At 38.1% G+C, this 21,650-nt stretch overlaps 1 protein-coding gene across 1 annotated transcript in view; it reads left to right on the top strand.

The window, feature by feature from the left end:
* Positions 1-21,650, top strand: part of XPO4 (exportin 4) — a 75,321-nt gene that overhangs the window by 21,380 nt on the left and 32,291 nt on the right. The window contains exons 3-6 of the mRNA XM_071735398.1: positions 1,887-2,028; positions 2,291-2,429; positions 14,083-14,199; positions 14,988-15,141. Of these exons, the coding sequence (XP_071591499.1) occupies positions 1,887-2,028; positions 2,291-2,429; positions 14,083-14,199; positions 14,988-15,141 (552 nt within the window). The remainder of the gene's footprint in view (positions 1-1,886; positions 2,029-2,290; positions 2,430-14,082; positions 14,200-14,987; positions 15,142-21,650) is intronic.

Below are 21,650 nucleotides of genomic sequence, written 5' to 3'. Positions count from 1 at the left end.
TGGTTAGCATCTGGGAGGTAGGAAGGCAGAGGTAGGGATTATGAAATCAGGAACTAGGGAGAGAAAGAATCTGTTCATAATAAAGAGTAGAAATGTACCAAAGGGCTATGTGCAGGTAAAGATGGGCAGGAGCCAGAGGATCAGAGTAGATGGGTTTAAAAGGATACAGTAATGGTCAAGACAGGAGTTGGAATGAAGAGGGATGGGAAGTGTACAAGCTATAGAGAGAGATCATGGGCAGAAGAAAAAGGGAACAGCCATTACCATGCAATTTCTTCAGAAACCTGGAGTTGAACCCAGGAAGCATGAGGGTCTCTCTTCCTCTGCTGTAAACTTATAGCTCTCAAATGTACTAGGAAAACTTGTCCTGTCTTTAGTAACTTTATGTAGAGGATAATGGTGCTCTGGATAGAGCTTACACTGTGTGCTTGGACATCTGTGCTGTTAATGGTTGCAGTTTTTCATCTGTGGTATTTGAAGCAAAGAAGAAATTCCATCCTTTTTTTTAAAAGGATGTGAGCTTTGCACAGTTTGAAAAGCCAAAGACCCAAGTTAAAAAATGGCAGTATTAAAATTCCCATGCTGGAATAATTTGGCTCATTTTTATGTGTGTCTTAAGCGTACTCATTAATCTTTTAATTAAGAGGTTATTTAGTTTTCCAAATTCAGCTAAATAGATTTAAAGGTGGTTTATTTTGATTTAGCCCATGTGGAGGGCTTCGATTTGGAGCCTGATTAAATTGCTTTGAAACATTTTAGCAAATTTGCTGCAATCTTGGATGTAGAAGTGTACATTACAATTACAAGGAAGTGTACATTACAAACGTGTGTGTATGATCAGAGGAAGAAAGTCTGTTTAGTAGTCATTTAAAACCCATCATCCCATGACCCAGGCTTTCTCAAACAAACCAAGTTTTTCTGGTCCTGGCAGGCTGCCTTCTGTTGCTCAAAGTCTGCTTCTTGTTTGGGAATTAGATTTCACTGTTTCATTTTTTATACTTCTGTTACCTGTGGCTACAGCTTTTCTGAATAGTTTTCTGTGATTTCTACAAAACTCAGAATGTTTTGAACTGGCTACTGAGATACTACCTGTTATTTCTAAGTTAAATTTTTAAAAACAAAGGAACAAAACAACTAAAATTTCTCAGTACCTGGACTGTTGTCATAGCTATGAAATTGTAAATGCTAGGGTTTTGGTTTTAAGTTACATTTTGTCACCTTTTTCTAGTTTCCTTAGCACATCTATATACAAAGTAATGGAGATTCAGATAACAAAGGCTAATAATTCCTACACTTTAGTGGGATGATATATTTGGTTACCTTAAGGTAAATATAGAAGCTTGAACATAATGTAGAAAACCTTAAATACAACAGTCTGGAAGACTTCTGCTTTGGTAGTTAAACATAAGTGCTATCTTTAGGTGTAAGTGGACTTCCTTCTCTTTACCATCTGTAAAATAAATGTAAGTTTAGGCACTTAATTCCAGATGCAAGCACCTGAATGATAGAGGAGCCTTCACTTCTGGCATGCCTGTCAAGTTATTCATGTGTTAATGTATTGGGACTAAATCTGTATTGTTTTGTTGTGTTTCCACAGTCGTGTTAGCTTGCTTATTCCTGATATTTGGCTCAGTCTCCTGGCACGACTGACTTTCTTCCCCTGAGGGTCTGACTCAAATAATATTGGACAATTAGATAACTGGGTTATTCATTTATTCCCCCCCCCACTTTTGAGATGTAAAATCTTTGTCTGATTTTATAGCAACAAAATTCCATTTAATAATATAATTATAGTAAATTCCATTAATTTTTTTCTTAGAAATACATACAGAATAAATACATGTATGCCTATCTGATACTCAAATTGCTTTTGTTTTTCCCCACAGAAACTAGTAAAGTGGACTATGTCCTTTTTCAAGCTGCTACAGCAATAATGGAAGCAGTTGTAAGAGAATGGATTCTTTTGGAAAAAACTAGCATTGAATCACTGCGAACATTCCTTCTAACCTATGTCTTACAAAGGCCTAAGTAAGTATAGGAAAAAAACCCCTGCACGTGTAGGATTCTGCTTGAAGTCTGGGTTATCTTTCTGTGTCCAAGGGTAGTGGTAGAAGACCCATTTCAACAATAATTTATCTTCCATTCTGAACACTTGGTTAACTTCTGTAGAGTTGTCAGCTGTCCCTTATGAATTCACAGAAAATGTTTGTAAGAGAAGCGAGTTGGAAATTTTATTGAGCGCTGATGTTCGAAATTGTTTGCAAACTTATTTTTGCCATGTTCTTTACAGCCTACAAAAGTACGTTCGGGAGCAGATTCTATTAGCAGTAGCAGTGATAGTGAAACGGGGATCATTAGACAAATCAATCGACTGCAAAAGCATCTTTCATGAAGTCAGTCAGTTGATCAGCAGCGGTAACCCCACTGTAGTGAGTATTTCCTTTTTTTCTTAACGCTGAAGCAATGTCTTGACAGTGTGACTTACATACATGATGATTATAAAATCTTGTATATGTCTCTTCTGAAGATTAGTAATTAAATTGATGGCTATTTGAGCAGTGACTCCTCAAGTCTGAGATTCTTGAATAAGAATGTTTTGGGACTGGTAGTAGTGTGTATAGTTTGGTACATCAAACTTTTTTTAGGAAATGGGTGTCTCTGAATAGCAAATTTAAGTGCTCTGAGGATTTTTTGTATTCTAGGCTTCTTTGATAAAACAACATGATCTAAAATGGATTTTGATGGGATTGGATTTTGCTGGCAGTTTCTCTACACACTGCTCTCCTTCCCTCTCTGCAGTGCTTGCTACCCTCCAGTGGCTCAGCTGTTGGAATAGGCTACTCAGCAAGAGGCATAGGCCTCTGCTGTTCTCTGAGAGACATGTAGGTGGAGAGAAAGGGGTGTGAGGAAGTAAAACATGGAATGGAAATACAAAACTCACTCTAGATTTAATGTCATACTACTAGGGGTAAGTGTTACCTTCCATACTGAGCTCAAAGTGGAAACAAGGTGTCCAATATCTATCTATGCATTTAGTGAAATTCCGTTTCCTATGCCAGGAGATAAGTTTAGAATAGGTCATAATAGAGGCATGTAACTAGAGATTAAAGAGAGGTGATTTTTCTCCTACCAAATGCAAATTGAAGATTATGCAGATTCCATGCTGATACTTTTAATTGAAGCTTTTCTAAAGCGAAACAAACCTTTATGGAACCAAACCATATTGCTGCTCAGCAGCAGTTGTGCTAGATGTGAGCAGCAAATGTTTAACTCTGAAAATTTGATCAAAGTGTATTAGAAGTAATGCAGCTCATGTCATGGTCCTAAAAATAGTGTGTCACCTCTGAGCACAAGTGATATCCCTCCAGGGTATGGAGATTTCAGTTACACTTCCAAACCTTAATTTTGCTGTTACTTATTTTAAGAGAACATTTCAGCATTTTGGTTGTGCATAATTTGCATAGAAATGGATATTGGTTTTGGACAACAATGCTGAGTTCATGCTTTTTTCATGCTGTGTTCAGGGAACTCCATTAAAATGGAGTTGAAACTGAAGTTTTCAAGTTTTATGCATGCCAGTGCACATGCTTATGTAGTTTGTATGGTCATTCCATAAAGATATAAAAATTGAGTAATATAGATGATGACAGAGAAGTCTTCTCTGAACTAATAACTCCTGCACAGTCCAACTTCTGCAGTTGTGTTCTGTAGATGCACTGATACACAGATGCTGCACTGACTGCAGCATACACCAAGGGAAGGCTGTACAAGGGAAATACATCACCCTGGGTTGCTGCAGAGCATAGCATGGCACTGAGAGGCTCTGGCTGGAGGAAAGAGCAATATTTCACTCTCCTCTTGTCCAAGTTCCACTTGCTGCTGCTGTACAGAGGCCAGCTTTTCACTTCCCTTTATCCACTGTCTCTTCATAGCTATTACTTTATCCATAGTTTTTCCAAAGTATTTGTGTTCAAGTTTTAAGAATGGTATCAAAAATGACTTTGGTGTGTATATATAGAAAATGATGTTTTCTATTCTGGTAGCAAAAACATTACACATGATGCTGCAGGAACACCTTTAATGCAAAGTGAAGTATTTGCTTATTAGTCTTTAGCAAGCTGGTTATAAATTCATGCTCCCATGGATGTATGAAGTTCTGCAGTATAGAATAATTCTCAGTCATAAAAATGTTCTTGTAATCATAGAATACCAGATTGCAAGGGACTCTTAAGATACAACCTTTCTGGGTAGGAACATGATTTAGATGAGATAACCCAGCACCCTGTCAAGCTGAGTTTTAAAAATGTCCGGTGTTAGGGAATCCACCACCATCTCCCTTAATCTCATGAGGCTTAATTGCAAGTTCTGGTACTGCTACAGCTTCACATGACCTGGGACTTTCCATACACAGTAAGTAGTAATAAAATCGTGTATTAGCACAGTACCTGTCACAACTGAGCTCTGAGTGGGTTCAGGGCATGCCTCCTGTATAAATACATAATAACTTTGCAAGGTTGTATGAAATAATTCATACAATGAGTTATCTACCTATTTTTAAATATGTGTGGGAGTTTTTGCTGGTGTCTCTGTAGTGTTCAGCTGTGCCCATCAGGCTGTGTGGAACTGGGGTGGTACAGCTGCCTTGCTGCTGAGTTAAGTCTCAGTGCAGGCTGCTCCAGGGTGCATTGTGAGGCTGAGGGAATGGTGCTGCTTTCAAGATTGAAAGTGCACTGTCAGGACAGTGCCATGCAGTGTCACAGGTGCTCCTGCATTTTGCTGGAGATGTGTTGATACAAGTTATTTATAAAAACAGGCCTCGAGGGAGGAGGCTGGGATATGGTGTGTTGGGAGAAATCAGCAGATGTTTTCCAGCCTTCTGTGCCTCCCTGACTCCTTCCATTTTTCCAACATGTCTTTCTTTTGATGTGATGTGTGCTCTTGCCTCCAGCCTTTTTCACTCAAGTTTCAGAAGTTTGTCATACCTTGTCCCTTCCAGTTCTCTATTAAGAGTCTTTGTCCCTTCTTGTGTCTGTCACAGATTTAACATTTACATTAACATTTAACACTTCATCTTTCCTCTGACCTACCCTGTTACTGTCCTACCTGAGGTTCATTCCAGCTGCTGATAAATAACACTTGGAGTTAGTAGCAGGTTACTTCATATTTAAAAATGTTTAAAGCCCTTAAACATGGCTGTTAGCTGATCAAAATGGCTTTTTGCAGCAGTTCCTAATTGAGAGAAAGTTGTTTCTAGAAAACTAAAATTATCTCTTGTCTGTTTCCCACTTGCTTTCTCCTCTCTGCTGGCTCTGAAGCTTCCTGGCCCTTTGCCTTACAAGAATAAAGTAGGCACCTAATCTTATTTGTGTCCTCAGTTCCTGTCAGACATCTGTACTAGTCTTGTGTTTGTTAGGCACTTCTGCTCTATGAAATCTTTGAGACTATTCAGTAATATGTTGTCAGGGTCAGATCCTGAAGGTTGATGTAGTAAGGACAGCAACAAATGTAGATGGTACTGCATCTTCTAGTTGTGTTCTTTTCCATGATTTGATATGCTTAATACCTTCACTTCTTGAGTATTAGTTAAAAACATCTCCTTAAGTGGGTGTATTTTGAGGGTAGAACTTAGAAGGTAGGTTGAGTAATGCTGTGGCAAACTGATAGAGGAGCAAGACTGATGGATGACTGAAAATGGGTGAGACTGAAAGCAAGAAAAGGAGAAGAATAGACATGACAGGAAGCAAGTGGATAGGACATGAAAAAAAATGGCTTTTTTATCGAGCAATCTCTTATTAGTGGAATGCTGTGTACAGTTTAAGGAAATAACTTCTCCTTAGTGCCCTTTTGATACTACCAAGATGGGAAGGGTGCCTGATTAGAGCCAGAGTTTGAAACTGGGGTATTGGCTTATTGCTTTTTGCTGTATGGAGCTTTATGGATTTCATTGAATAAGCATCTGTCTGAGAAGGGAGAACAGACTACAGGGGGTCTGGCTGCCTCTCAATTTATAACTGGGTTTAGGTAGTAATCCTCTGAGAGGACAAGGATTTGCTCTTTGAGTACCTGGTTTCGTTTTCCCTGGCTCCTCCTGTAACATAGATAAAAGCCATGAAGGAGAGTCTGTAATCTCCCTCCAATAGCAATTTCAGGATCTCTTTTCAAAATGTTAATCTCTGGGGGGCAGAGCTGCTGGCAGCAGACACAGTTGCATGGGCCAATCTTAAAATCCTTAATACATGTTTTCTGTCACTAATTTCAAGATTTTTGACAAATTGTGTTGGCCAAGTTTTTCTTAACTGTAAATGTCTTCAATTTCTTGGCCTTCTTGTTTTGTGTTAGAATATTCTGCTTTTGCATAGCTCAAGGATTTGATTTGTCCTTAATCCCTGCCAGAAGGACGGGAATTCTGGCAGCCAAGGTGTCTTATTCCTAGGAGGAAGAACTGGTCTGCATGTGAACACAATAAGATGGACATTGTTTAAAACTGGTCTAGGGTATGGGTCACACCTGAATTTTTTCTAAAATTAAAAGTAGGCAGATGCAGATCAGCTGTGAACCTGACACAGATCAGTGAAGCAACAGAAACTGTTTTTTAAGATCTACAGTGCATACACAGTAGAATGTATTCTTATATAAAGCTTCATACCTGAAGCCTACATTTTACTCTGTGTGCAAGGAGATTTGTCAAGACTTACCAGAAGAGCTCTGGGATCATAACAGTTCCTTCTGTCTTAATAATCTGTAAATCTGTTGGTCTGTTGCCCAGTGTTCGTGATGGGGCCAGAGAAGAGACTCAGATGCTTCAGGTTACCTAAAACTGCTCAGGAATGTGCTGTGGGTGGATCTCATGTGAACAGGGGGAAATATTAACAAGCAGAACTCTTAAGCATTCATTTTCACTGAAATGAGTCTATCAATAATAATGCCTGTGTAGATAGCTAGTTACATTTATTTAGTATTTATGATTCTTATTTCTTTAAGAAGAATTTTACTTCTGGATCTGTCTACCTGTTGCTATCCCATATGGTAGGGTAGGAGTTGGAAAGGCTTTAATGACTTTCAAATTTTAACAAAAAGTAAATACTTTTCTCTCCCTCTACCCTCAGCTATATATTCTGGTCTAGTAAAATTATTACCTTGTCCTATGAACTTTACTGCCCTTGAGACATGTTGAGTATGAAAACCAGATGGTAAACCAGAATGTTAAAGCTGTTTCCTTCATGCTGATGAGTGCTCTATAATGGCCTAAGTTAGTGTGTTAAAGATTGGTTTGGGAATTTTAAGGATCCAGAAACTACTCAAATATGAGGTTAGAGCTCAGTAATAGAAATGTAAAAGAATTTTAAAACCTAAGTATTTTTAGTAGTTGTATTAGCCAGTTGTATTAACTCTATTAACCAGTTTTTCAGTCTTTCTTTTGAAAGAGAACCTCTACTTCACGCTGATGCAGTAGATCAAGACTCCAGCTTAGTCACTTAATAACTTCAATATTAAAAATTGATAGCTCCCAGTCTTGAAATTTACAATAGAGGTACAGTTTCAAGGACTGGGCTGGGAAGTAAGGAGGCATCATCCAGAGGAGAGCTGTGTGCCCCCTCTACTGTGTATGGCACCCAGGACTCTTAATTTCTTCAGTTCTGTTGTCTCATGAGATGTGCAGATGTGGAAACCCTCACCAAGATAGTTTTCAGACTCACTGGGAAGAAATGGTGCCTTTCCAAGTGTTATACCTATATTTCTCTTATTACTGTGGTTACACAAATAAACAGGCTTGAGAGGAAAAGCCTCTTTGACCCTGGCTGCTTGGTCTTTAGCCCTTCTTCCTCTCAGAGGTACTGTCCTGAATATATATATATATTTAGTAATAAACTGAATCTGTGTGGAGGTCTACTAAAAAAACAACCAGGCTTTTTCCTCCTAACCCTTTCTTGTTTAAAGTGGTTTTTTTGGGGGGGTTGGGTTTGTTTGGGGGATTTTTGAGTCTAAGCAGATCTGCTGTGGAGCACAGCCATACAATGCAGGTCACTTGGCATATCTGGCAGAGGCGAACCCCTACCAACCAAAGGGACTTGCCAGGATGTTGTATATTTAAAGCTGGATGATACTGATGGCAGGCTGCATGGCTAGTCTAACTGTTCACTCATTTGAATTTAATTGAAAGACTTGGATTTGTTTATGCAGCTACTGAAGGAGCAAAGATTGAACTGGTGCTTTTCAGAAAAAACATCAAAGTATGTGTTACTTCTAGATAAATGGTTTTCAGACCTTTGTTTTTTCGATGAGGTTACTTTTTTTTCCTCCTGATTTCTGCTTCACAATTTTGGCTGTCCCCAGAGGAACAAAGAAAAGTGTGTTTTGCACCCTAAGCTCCAACAGACTCTGCCTTGACCTCTTCCACTATTAGTGGAGGCTGCTACTTCCCTTCTCTCTTTGGCCAAAGCCTGCATGCTTCACATGCCACAAGATCATCTTCCTGTGGCCCCCAGTGATTCGCAGAGGAATTGGTTTTCTCTTTCTCAGTTCAGCCCTGGCAATTTCCCTTGCTTGGTTTTCTGGGTTCCCCTGAGGAGGGGAAGCAGGGTCTTGGCTGTTGTGCTGCTGTACGTGTGCTGTGTTAACCTGGTGCTGCTCTTATGTCTTTGCATGGTGGCAGAGGGGAACAAGTGGAGAGGGATGTGCTGCCCAGGCAGTCTCTTACTCCTGACAACAGAAAACTGCAGCTGTGGGTCCTATTCCCATCATCCTGTCCCTGCTCTACGACTTCTTTTTACCAGTTGGCTCTTTTGGGAAATTAAAAATAGATAAAATCCAAGCAGATCTTCCTAGGGCTTGTTTATATATCTTCAGCATATATTCTGGGTTTCTTTAGTTATGAACAACTACTTCAGCTCCAGGGGTTTTTCACACCCCCTCTCATTGCAGTAATCAGAAGTTGAAAGACAGGAGTCACCCCAGTTACTCTCTGTATATAATCGTATTTCTTTTGGGCCTTTGGCCATCCTGTTAACCCTTCCATTTGGAGTTGCAGCTTGCATTCTGGATGTTTAGGTTCTCTGAAAATGTGAGCAAATACAGCTGTGCTTATTCAGCAAAGTTGGGGAAGTATATTACAGCCTATATGAAGGTAGCCTAGCTATAAACTGTTTATTTTGGTACAATTGCTTGTGACGCATTCTCACTACAGAATTTTATCACCTAGGAGCACCCCAGCAAATCTATGTTTGATAAATGTGCTCTGATTCTTCCTGCTCTTGTACAAGTTAAAATTAGCCAGTTTAGAGATACTACAAAATGCTTCTTTTGACTTCCCTTGAGTTTCAGTGTACATTATACAGATGGAGACAAAAAGTCCTCTAAATGCCTGCTCAGGCTGGCAGTGATCTAACATAGCTGGGTAGATCTTATCAATAGCATTTGCTCTGTTGAGGTGAGATTTTTATTCTTTTAAATATACCTACTCATTCTTCTGTAGGAATAAATGAAAATACAAGGGAGGCTGCTTGATAGCTTGGAGTTTGTAGTAAAATAAATTATTTAAACAAGTTTCTAACAACCTAGCTCTATCTCTGCTCTGAGTTTCAGAACAGAGGAAACATTTTTGGTGTTGGAGTTCATTCTGCTTTGTCTGTTGGCTTTGCTGCCTTGGAGCTGGTGTACCACATGTCCCATTTTTTTCCTAAGCTGTATTTGAACTCTTCTTCCTTTCAGATGCTTTGTAACCTAACTACCCTCAAATGAAGCAGTTCACTTATTCCATGGGCAGTCCAGGCACAAGTGTGAAATCCCTTCAAACATTAGGGCTTAAACTTTTGTTATAGGGAACATTCCATTTAAAGGAATAAGTTTATCTTCTGCATCTGAGTTTTATGAAATATATATAAACATTGGTTACTGTTAAAATAGTAAATGGTCTTGCTGTAGTGTCTGTGTTTTATTGGAGTAATTTAAAAAGAAAATCCCTAAAATGATGTTACTACTGGGTGTCTGATTGCCAAGTTAATCTCTTATCACAAGTCCCATTGATCTTCTGTTTGAGCAGCTGAGAGTCTATTTTATGTATAGCAATCTTTCATAAAGTTTATTCCTGGTAATAAAGCTTACTGGGGTGAGTGCCAAGCTATTCTCAGAGGCAGTCCACTCTCAACAAGAGAAGCATTTTGTTAGATGGGGTTATTGTTTGGGTATGTACTTGTGGCAGAACTAGTGAAATTGCTAGCGGGTGAGTCAAACGTGGTTCAGAGGTGTACTCTTACTGGTATGAAGTTGATGGCATTACTGCACAACAGACGTGCAGATCTGACTTTTAATACAGTGCCCAGAATCATGTGCATTGTCTGCTTATTACCTTGTGATATTATTAAATCAGATAGTTAATCGCTTCTGTGGCATGGATAAAGCCCTAAAAAAACCCCACACTACAAAACAAAAGAACCTCTCTACCCTAAAACTTTACATCTGTTAAATGCAATCAATTTTATTATGTTTAAGAGGAGGTGGTTTTATTTATTAAGTCTTTCTTCTGATAGCTTGTGTTTGGGTTACGTAATATGTCTTCATACCAAACATACACATAAATTAAATTGTATTTCCAAATATTACTTACTTTTCAGAAAATTTTTTATAAAGTGAAATTTACTTTTCGTAGAGTTTCCTTGAGCATTATTCCAGGGTTTCTAAAGTATTGCAATGTATTCAGAAGAGTTCAATAGATGGTAAGGCACATGCTCTTTTATGCTCATTATTGTGTTACCATTCACATGAAAACAGCAATCTTACTGCTACGCACAACAATCTGTGTAAATTCCTGTAGCCTTATGGCAGTTTTGGGAAGCAGTGGTGGTTTTGTATGCAGCTGAGTGCAAATGTCTCAAGGACAGGTTACAGGTCTTGATCAGTTCCTCTACTGCTGTCTGTAAACTAAACTCCTGGGGTTTGGCACCTGCCTTCTAGGAAACCATTCCCAAGCAATCTCTCAGCCTGTCATTGCAGTAAATTTTAAGTTACTGGCCAATATCTTATATTTCGTCTGCTCCTGCTCTGGTCACCTGGGTATATAGGGGTGTACTTGCATCCCTGTGGATGTAAGGGGTAAATGCAGATGCAAAGAGTGAGAGGATGGCATGGATGTGTCTGCTGCACACAGTGCTCTTGGGATGGTAAGGAAAAGGGGCAGGATTTGCACCCCAGGTACTGAAATACTAAGGTGAAGGAGTTGGTGGGATGCTGGAAATTCAGTGGAAGAGTGGAGAGCAAGGGGATTCATTGTGTCCTGGTGTTCACTAGGCTGCTGGAGGGAATGAAGTGTGTAGATCTCTAGTAACATTATTCTTCTTTCATGCTCAAAGCAAGTCAGATGTCAGAGCCACCTGAAATAGCTGTTATTCAAATCAGATGGGCAGGTCACTGCTCAAGCTGCTCTTAGCAGAGTAAGTCAGCCTGGCTGCATCCATTGCTCTTTGTATCTTTGAAGAGATATCTGTAACTGCAGTCATAGATTTTAAACTCCTTTTAAATTTCTCCTTGAAATCAAGAGGAAAGCATCCAAAAAAATCTGGATACACTTTTAGCATGCAGTAGTACATTACTATCCAAACTGGAAGAATAAATTACTCTATACTGTGTAAGCAAACTGGAAGGAGAAAATATGTATTATTTCAATTATTATCAACTTCTTCTAGTCATGGTGGGAATAAACATTTTCCTATTGCTACTTACCTGTTATTCAAACTTACTGATTTATTTTCCAACAATTGACAGCAAACTGCAAGCAGTGGGTAGTGTGAATTGCTGCCCTGCTTGTCCTCTGGTGGTCTGGATGGTGGCTTGGTGTGAAGATCTTCATACGATGAAGAAGCAGCTTAACTTTAGAAAGGCTGTTGTACTCTTACAGTCATTAGTACCACATGGTAACCACAGTATGTTACAGACCATCAAACTGTACATATTTGAGATTGTAACTGCTGATGTCCTTACACTGTGGCTTCTCCAAGCTGTAAAGTATCAGTGAATCAGTAATGCAAGCATAAAATAAAAGCTTTCATTCTAAAGTATTACAGAGAGCCTTGTGAGACTCCTGCATCTCTTGGCACATAATGAAATTGAGCAGTGTTCTCTGGCAACTTTGCATTGTTCCTTTAAATACATATATTCTTATCTGAAGCATTGTTCTACTGCCAAGTATCAGGTTTTGTTTGTTTATGGTTGTTGTTTTTTTTAGTTTGGGTTCCTTTCCCAGATTAACTCTTTTCATATGAAACTTTTAATGTTGGATTTAAGTCATTGTTAACCTACACTAATTCTGTCAGATCAAATCTGGATTTCTTCTAAATAAAAATAAATTATTGCATAAATAGCTTACACAGAAACTTGGCAATAAAATCCTGAATGTTTGAGCTAATTAGACATTCTAGTGTAGAGTTAGTATAGAACTGACAATTTCCATTTTGTTGGAGTAGTTTAAAGTGGGATGCAGGTTTTCACTGCCTGAATGTTACTTTCATATATGTGGCATGTGACAGTGGTGACAGTAGTTGAAGAATAATCTATTTGAAATAAATAGTTATTTCTTTAAAATGGTAAAGCTAGGATTTAGCAACTGCTCAGCAATATTCTAGTCCACTGTATGGCTTTATTATATAGTAGAAGAGAAAACCCATATACAATCACAAAGCCACTATGGTTGATCTGTCTGGGACTTATTTAGCAAGTAAGAATGTTAATTTAGTGTACACTGGCTAAGACAACTCGTTGTCTGGGGGGTCAAGGTACTGACTTCATAGGCATTTCTGAACAAAGATGTTGCAGTTGGTGGGTGGATGGCACTGGTCTCAGCTGTTGTATGAGCTTGCATAAATAGTATCATCTCCACTTTAATCTTTCGGGTGTTCAGAGGTAGTGTGCATATTTCTGTTTAACCCCTGGACACTTGCTGGCATGCATGACCCTTTAACAATTCCTGTCCCTCTGTCCATCCCTGGCACCTTGGCTCCAAACAGTCTGGGAGGATAGCCAGTAATTTTGAAGTTTTTTGTAAGAACATCTAGTTAACAAAAAGTGTTTTCATTTCATCAGTCTAAGGTTTCTGTTCTGCTTGTTCCAGCAGTGAATGGCAACTTCTGAAGTACTTAACTGCATCTCCACTGTAGAAAATTTACTCCACTTTGTGTATATGATCAGTTAAAAAATATACTAAAACTGGTGACGGTAGTTATTAGACTTTGACATTAGGAAAGAAAAGCTTTTTTTAATTCAAAAAACAGCAACAGAAGCTGGAGCTGTATGTTTCATAAAGGAAGGTTGGCTTTTCAGTTGTTTTAGGATAAGCATTTGGTTTACCTTAAATTTTTGAGAATAAAAAAGATAAACCTTTACTTTCCACAGATCTGTTTCTCAAAAATCAACATGCTTTTTGCTCACCAATTTTTATATCACTAAAGAGACATTCTAATAAAATAGTTTGAAAGGTTCTTTGGAAGTATCCAAAATCTTTTTAAGAGAGCTTTCTGTGTATTCCTCTTTTTTTTTTTTTTTTTTTTTTTTTTTTTTATGAAGGGAAAGGGAAAAGATGTAGTAGATGGGTGTGTTGCAGGTGCTATTTTTGGCTAGCTTTTATCACTTTAAATAGTATAAATTTATTCATGATGGAATACCAACATGGTATGTGTAGCAAATCCAAAGAATGGCCAATACAAACTTCAGAGTGACCTGAACCATGAGATCAGTGGAAATGAGTGGAAACTGAATCTTACCTGAAACTAAAATGGGTAAAATACAGGGAGAGAAACTGAACAGCAAGACAGGGAAATGGATTGCAGTAAGTTTGTTTCTATTTAGTAGTGATGGTTGTATTGGTACTGAATTTTATGTTGCTCAAATACTTTAATTTTGTAAGGATGGAGCATGGATTATTTCAGAGATGATTCACCCAAGTACTCCTGAAAGTTTGAGTTGTTCTAGTTTGTATTAGAAGAAACTGAATTGACAAAGAAATACACCAAAATGGACAATGTAGGTGGTATTAAGTTATTGGATATCTTTTAGTTATGTTGTTCACCCTTTTTTTTGTTTTGTTTTGTTTTATAGCAAACTTTGGCTTGTTCCATTTTAACGGCATTGTTGAGTGAGTTCTCAAGTTCAAGTAAAACCAGCAACATTGGACTGAGCATGGAGTTCCATGGTAACTGTAAACGTATATTTCAGGTAAAATAGTTCTGTATCAATAAATGCTACCTGTCTTTCTAAAACTGAAGTATTGAGAAGCAGAAGTACTTTGTTGTACCAGGTGCATTCAGTTACAGTGTGTGCTTAAAAGCATTTAGTAGGACAAATATTATATTATAAATGCATATACTGGATACTTTGAGAAAGCTGATAACGTATTTTTAAAAACTTGTGTAAAGATGTTGCAGTGTCTTTTTACCCGTTTTATGAACATAGAGCTGCAGACCTTTATGTGGTTGGACTCTTTAATTCCTTGGCTACCAATTGCAAACAAAACGAATACTCTGTGGAACAATGATAGTCTTAAATATAGCTTTGGTTTAAAGCCAAGGAGAGCTATGTATTTAAAAATATTATTGCAGATGGTGTAGTCTGGTTGTCTCAGATGTATTGTTTGGCCAGGCAGAAATGTTTTTGTGAAGGCATTGCTTTAAACTGACTGTTGTGGAACAACTTACAAACTTTTTTTCATGCCAAAGACCAACCCTCTCCTTCACCCGTTGTTAAAAATATATTGTTAAGTTTTTATTTTAAAAGCTAGCATTTATGGTAAGATTTTTTTTCTTATTCTTTACAAACACGGTTATTAATTTTGGCAAATGAATGGAGGGCTTCCGACTGACAACTTCAGAATATTTTATGTATTAATGAAAAACAGGGTTAAAACAGGAAATTCTTTTCTCTTTAGAAAAGTATTTCTTTTTAATCAAAACTTCAGTTAATGATTGAGAGATTCTGTCAATACATTGGTTTTGTCCTGACTGCAGGAGGACGACCTGCGGCAGATCTTCATGCTCACGGTCGAGGTACTTCAGGAATTCAGCAGACGTGAAAACCTCAATGCTCAGATGTCTTCAGTGTTTCAGCGTTATCTTGCACTAGCCAATCAGGTCTTAAGCTGGAACTTCCTTCCTCCAAATTATATCCTTTTCATGTGAGGTCCTTGGATCACTTCTACTATGTGATAAGTAAAGTCTTTGAGGAGAGAAAACTGTAAAACTTATCAGCCCTCTTGATTTACATTTCCTTCCTTTAGTGCTCTTGGTCACCATGGTGATTGCAGACAGATGCTTACATACAGGAGCTGCTGTTGTTCTTCATCAAAGTATAAAAGGCAAAACTTGTTCACCCCCAGTTACGGGTTCTTAGTCTGTCTTGGCTGATAGTCTGCAGGAGAGAGGAAGAGTGTACTATGCTGCTTCAGTGTGGAACCAAATGGTAAATAGATCTAAGTTCTCTTGCATTTTTATGTGGGGATCTGATTTGTCCTGCTTTTCTCCCTCAAAGAAGAGGAGGGGGCAGGTAAATGCCCAATTATCTAGTGATGTGCCTGCTCAACTGAGTTCTTGTAAAAGACCACAGTCATATACTACAATATGTAGATTTTCTTTGGCCTAAAGAAAAAGTAATTGCTAAATGAGAGAAGAAATGGCAATTATTTTTGGCAATACACAGGTGCCATCGCTTCCATTTTGACATCTATGTAATGTGTGCTGATTATGAAAATCCAGAGAAAGGTGGAGAGGGAAAGTAAAGTAGAAATGGGAATCAGAAAGTCTTACTAAGGGAGAGGATAAAAATCATTAAAAATGGGCTTAAAAGACTTGCAGAAATAATCACATTCTCTGCTTAATAGGTGGTTAAGACAGCCCCTGCAGTAAAAGATTAAGTGCCTTTTTTAATAGCTAGACTACCTTTAAATATGGTCAGCAAACTTTCCAAGAACTAAATTTTTTATTTGGTTTATAAACTTTTTTCTTAAACCCTTTGCTAAGTTTACACACTGCAGGAATCTGGATGTTGCCTTCAAATCCACTGTAAATTATTTTATTTGCTTTCCTGGTTTGAAATAGAGCCTCAACTTTTTCACAACTTATGCTCCTCTTGATACCATCTTCGTGTTTTCTTCCACTGAACATTTAATTTTGCTCTAAGAAGTACAGCACCAGCTTGTGTCTCCCTCCTCTATGTAGCAGCCTGTTTCCACAGAAGTTGGAATGGCTTTAATCATCACAGAGAAATACACATCTTGCCTGGTGAAAATTTAGTAAGTTCTGGGGTTTACAGCACCATGTTGATTATAATGTGCCATAAATTTCTTCCTTAAGAAGACTGGTTTGAAAGAAACTGATTCTCAGGCAGTAAAACTTAACTTGGCTGCAGTTTCTGAGTGGGTAGGTAGTTACATAAGAATTGCTGTGTTGATTGATCAGTTGGTATCATTTGGTATCCTTTGGTATCCTCTTTCCAAATCTTGACAGTACATGAGCTGAAGCAATGAGCATAAATTTAATACTTGAAGCACAGAGTAAAATGATGCATTGTATCCCTTCAGTTGGTATTTCCTCTGGGAAGATAATATTGATTCTCAGTATTCTGTACAGCATAGCAGTAATCTGCTGTATTTTTATATAATCTTAGGCAAGATTCCTGTGTCTCCAGATAAAGGAAGGAACATAAATGTGCATTAACTGTACAAGTGACCATAGCCAAGAGGCACATTATTTAAATCACTAGGTTGAGGGACTTACATGTAACTTGTGCTGCTAGGGGGTAACATATGTGTTGCACTGTTAATTGTGCACTGTTGCCACCAATTGTAACAGAAGAGTTTTAGTAGATTTGTATTGTTGATTGCTGGTAAGAGCTGGCATGAAAGATGCATTCTGAAATAACCATCTCGTTGGAACAACAAGAGAAAACAGGCTGAGACATACTTGCTTTTTAGTTGGAATAATATTTTAGTGTCTTTGGATGCAGTGCCTGTGGTAGAAAGGACAGGGCAAGATGAGTTAGGAGGCCTCCTTGCAGGCATGTGCAGTTTCTTCTGTTTCATTTTCTAACACACGGGCAATAATCTATTGTTATTTTTATGTGCTACTTCAAGGTATTAGTTCACCTGGTGTTTGCAGATGCTTCAGAGGTTTTTGGCAGTGTTGTTGGAAATTACAATAACATAGGAATCCTATTTTGTGCTAAGAATGTGTGGCAGTCTGTTGTGGTGTCTTGGCTTCTATAGTGTGTCTTCTTTCAGTGGTGTTACAACATTGTTAAATACAGTTTACTTGGATAGAACTACTTTTAACTGCCATCTTTTCTTAAATTAATGTTCTAATTTAAGGAGGTGCAGGTGATCAGTAATAAGAGGAACAACCCTCTCTCTTTTACAAGAATTCCTTGTAGTGTCTCATTCCTAATATGCTGAGTGTCCTAAGTCTCCAGTTAAGGAGCTGAAAGTTGCTAGACTTTAATATGGTAGACCTTGACATGGACATAGAATATGTCCTGTGGAGTCAGGAGGTAATTACAATCTGTCTTTTATCTCCAGACATGTTTCTTGCTTTTTCTCGACTTTGGGATTTGTCTGGTTTTGGCAGCCACCTTCTAATGGACTTTTGATCCATGTCCTTACTTACAGCCTTAGGAGCTGTTTATCTCTAAACTGTTATCTAAACTGTTTATCTCTAATTCATTAACATATGTATGAGCTCTAGTTCTTGTTTTAGATTTGGTTCCTCTACTTGCTTGGAGGCAACCTTGCAAATTTTCAAGTGAATGTACAAGAGGGATTGGTTTTTAAATGCAGGCTACATAAACCCGATGGGATGCATTCCACTCGTATGCATTGTTGCTGTTCCATTGAAACTAATGGTGTTACAGTGACTGTATGAACTGACTGAAGCTTTTGTCTGATCTGAACTTTTCTTTTAAGTGTGTATGTTCCTCAGACACTCAGTGAAAGGAACAAACTCTTCATATCTCTGTTTTGAAGATGTCTTTTAAACCTCATGCCAGAATGAGACATCTTTCTGGGAGATCCTCTGAACCATATAGTTCTGCAGATTTTCAAAATCTGAACTCAAACCAACCCGGATTGGCAGCATGTGTTATGCATAGTGGGAGTGCATGAAAAGCATAGAGAATGCTCCAGAAGCCTTGGGGTTTGTTTTGAGGAATGATTCAAGTTGGCATTGCTGCTGAAAAATCATTCTGCTGTAGCATCTCCCATGAGCATGATACTGAGCAGGGAACCACCTGGCTGGAAGATGCTTTTTAGCAGATTGAGGTCCTCAGTTTGATTCATTGCAGAGCTACGGAAATTACTGAACCAGTACCAAGGAGTGACAACCCATATTTCCTTCAGCAGCAGGGCTGCTTTCCTTAGGCTTTGTGGTTTTTAGCAGCCTGGGATTGTCCTCTATTTACCACAGCAGTCTGTCCTTATCTAAAAGGTAGGGGTTGGGGTAATATCCTGGCTATTATTTGGGATATAAAAAAAAAAATGTAACTAAAATAGCTGTATTTATGAAAGTTCAAGACAGAGCTACATTTTACTTTTATCTGACTTTGAAATACATGATGTTTAGAAATTATTTCTGGGGTACTGTTTTCTTTCTAATGCCTTTTTAAGACAAAGTTAAGCAAAACCAAGAAGATTGTCAGATCCCCTGCATTTGGACATAACTGCACTAAACATGTTTGTATTGATATTGAGCTTTTAAAAGTTAGTGTTCCATCATTTTGGTTTCAGAATGAATTATGAAATGAGTTTGAAGTTTAAAAGCATCTTAAAAATCACTAGTATCAGAAGAGGAAAAGAGAACAGTAATGACCCTTCTTATGAAAGGGAACCAATAAAATACATAGGTTTTTTCCTCTTCTGTTCTCTTGCCCCACTGGTTTTAAGTTTCCAGCTTTGCAGTGCTTTGTCATCAGCTTCCTAGACGCAGGCAGAATACTGTGGAAAGGTGTGACTCCAGCATCTGTGAGGCTCTCACTTCTGCACAGGTTCTTTAAGTGTAAGTTAGGCTTCAGTGATTAGCTTGCTCTCTATTAGCTGTATATCCACAGCAGCAAAATGTAGCAGGAGCTGCAGAATCCACTTGGGTGGTCAACATGAGACTTGGTCCTGGCACGGCTACACCGCTAGCAGCTCCGGAACTGGATGGCTTTAAAATTAGCTTGGGTCTTCCTACACTTCCTATGCCTGTTGCTGAAATCTGAGTCCAGTGTCTCCAACACAAAGTAGTTGTTATATTCTCATGGCAGTTAAGAATACTGGTGTCTAATAATTAAATATTAATAATTAGATATTTTTAAGCATAACTTCCTTCTCCTGAACACTGGACGTGTTTGCTTGAGACTGAAAGCTCTGTAAAGGTTTGTGAAGGATTTCTCCCTAGGGGGCAGCAAGCCTCTGCCTCAGTTTTAGAGTTTCTCCTAGGCTCATCTCATGTCCTTGGCTGATTAGCTAGCAAGCCAGAAGAAGTTTAAAAATACAAATATAAGCAGTTAGGTTAGCATTGTAACACTGAGTGGCAGATTTCCATTCATTTACCTTTTAAATGCAGTTTTTTATTTGTAAAATGCAAGATTGACACAGAGCTCTCCAGAAATGTTCCAAACAACAAAGCTGAGGTGACTAAAATACCTTTAAAAATAAATATTTGTGCCTTAGCCCTTCAGGATTTTCCCCTCTAATTCTGAGTTGTTCTTCACTCCTGTGGACAAATTTGTGAGTGGGGGTCTGGCAGCAGAAATCTTGGATTTTTGAGTTCCCGGTTTACTGCTTTGTTGAGTTCCACAAGCAAGCCCTGCCTCTCTTTGGAAAAAGATCATGGGATCCATTCTCCCACACTGGAAATTTGTGGGAAGTCTTGAATTTGAGACATTAAAATCCCTCATGGCTGCTTTAGCATATGAAACATTTTGATGCTCATCTGTCACTTCCTGGGGCAGAGGGCAAGAGTGGGAGGAAAGCTGTACATGTAAAACTTAAATTTTATCTTGAGATATGAATGGGACTCATTCTTCAGTAGATCAGAAATTGGTAATGTTAGGGACATTTCTGTTGATTACCAAAAGTGATTTACAATTTTTTTTTTTGCTTAAAAACAAAGAAACAAAACCCCAAGCTGTTCAGCATGAGGTTATGCTTATCATAAATCTATATTATAGTTTGATTCTTCAAAATGTGTTGTGCTAGTTCTGTACTTTTTGTTTTCTCTAAGTATTGAGATGTCAATTTTTTATGGTGAAGACTGGCTTTCTTCTGCTTATACCCATGTGCTAGGTAATTTAGTGCTTTTTTTCCCCAGATTTGGCATAACTGAGCTGCTGCTAGTAAGACTGAACTATATTACAGAAGATGTTGAGGTATTTCACAGCAGCAAGGATCTCTAGATGCCAACTTGTGCTGATGGATCCCTGTATCTAGTACATGATGGGAAATGGGTCCAAGATCTCCATGATAGGTGCAGGCATAATTGGTATTGTTGGTGAACAGATATTTTACCGACAAATCTGCTATTGTCAGATGTGTCATCAGTGCATTAGCATGAGAAACAGTACTAAAAATAACAGGATAGAGCTGCTAAATACTAAGGCTTGTTAAAATAGTGACAGCAAACTGGCCCTTCTTTCATTCCATGTGAAAAGTGTTATGTTGCTGGTCCCCCCTCTGTAGACTCAAGCTAAAGAAAAGCAAATTGATTTTCAGAGACTGATAATGTGTCTGTCTGTGATCATCTTCTGATACTGATGCATTTCCAAGCCAACTGGATAGTTGCAGCAGAGGCCACTCCTGTCAAGAAAAAATTATAAAGTACTTTTTTCTAAAACATTTCAAATGAAAAAAAGATAGCTTGATGTGACAGATCTGATAAAATTAGTCTTAGTTGTTAATATTACTCCTGATAAAGGATGCTTGCATGTGATAATTTCACACCTCTGCCTTTGCTTTTTCCATGCGGAAGAACTGAGACATTTTTGATAATTTAAATGACATCCATATATTTCAGATGGAAGTAAAGTAGGCAATCGTGTGTTTGTTTTCCCCTGCCTGAAATAATGTAGATTCAATACCCATTGATAATTCTGAAAATGGTGCAGCTGGTTTTGTTTTGTATTTTGTGAAAGTCCTTGGTTGTTCTTACATGCTACGTGGCGCTGTCAGCAGTTCTGGACAGATACCCCTGGTTAAGATCCACTTGATGTTGTGCCATGGAAAAAGTTGCTTTTTAGGAATGTGGTTCTACACAGTGTTTTTAGGAATTCCTGCTTTTGACAGAAATCAGAAGACAACTGTAAATAAGCTAAAATTGTGCATCCTGCCTTGCACCACAATCCTTCGTGTTTGCTTTATATATTGTTCTCTCAAACAAACCTCATCCAAATTTAAGGGGTTTGCTTTCCTGAATAATACCATTCTGAAATTTATTTTCTTCTAGACATATAAATACTTTTTGCTACATGTTTTTATAGTATCTGGTAATTTACATCATTATGAATAAGTAAACTATGTGTAGCTGAGCGTGCTGTTACTTTTTTCAGATGGCTGGGTTTGAGAGGGGTCTTAAAAGATACTGAGAGATTTGAAAAGACAAATGGAAATGTAAGTTGCTGAGTTAAAGCAATTTTATTGCTACTTG

This window comes from Heliangelus exortis, chromosome 1 (assembly GCF_036169615.1).
Source record: "Heliangelus exortis chromosome 1, bHelExo1.hap1, whole genome shotgun sequence".
In the NCBI taxonomy this organism is placed as follows: domain Eukaryota; kingdom Metazoa; phylum Chordata; class Aves; order Apodiformes; family Trochilidae; genus Heliangelus; species Heliangelus exortis.
The sequence above is the reverse complement of the archived record's forward strand: the minus strand, read 5'-3'. Positions and strand labels throughout refer to the sequence as shown.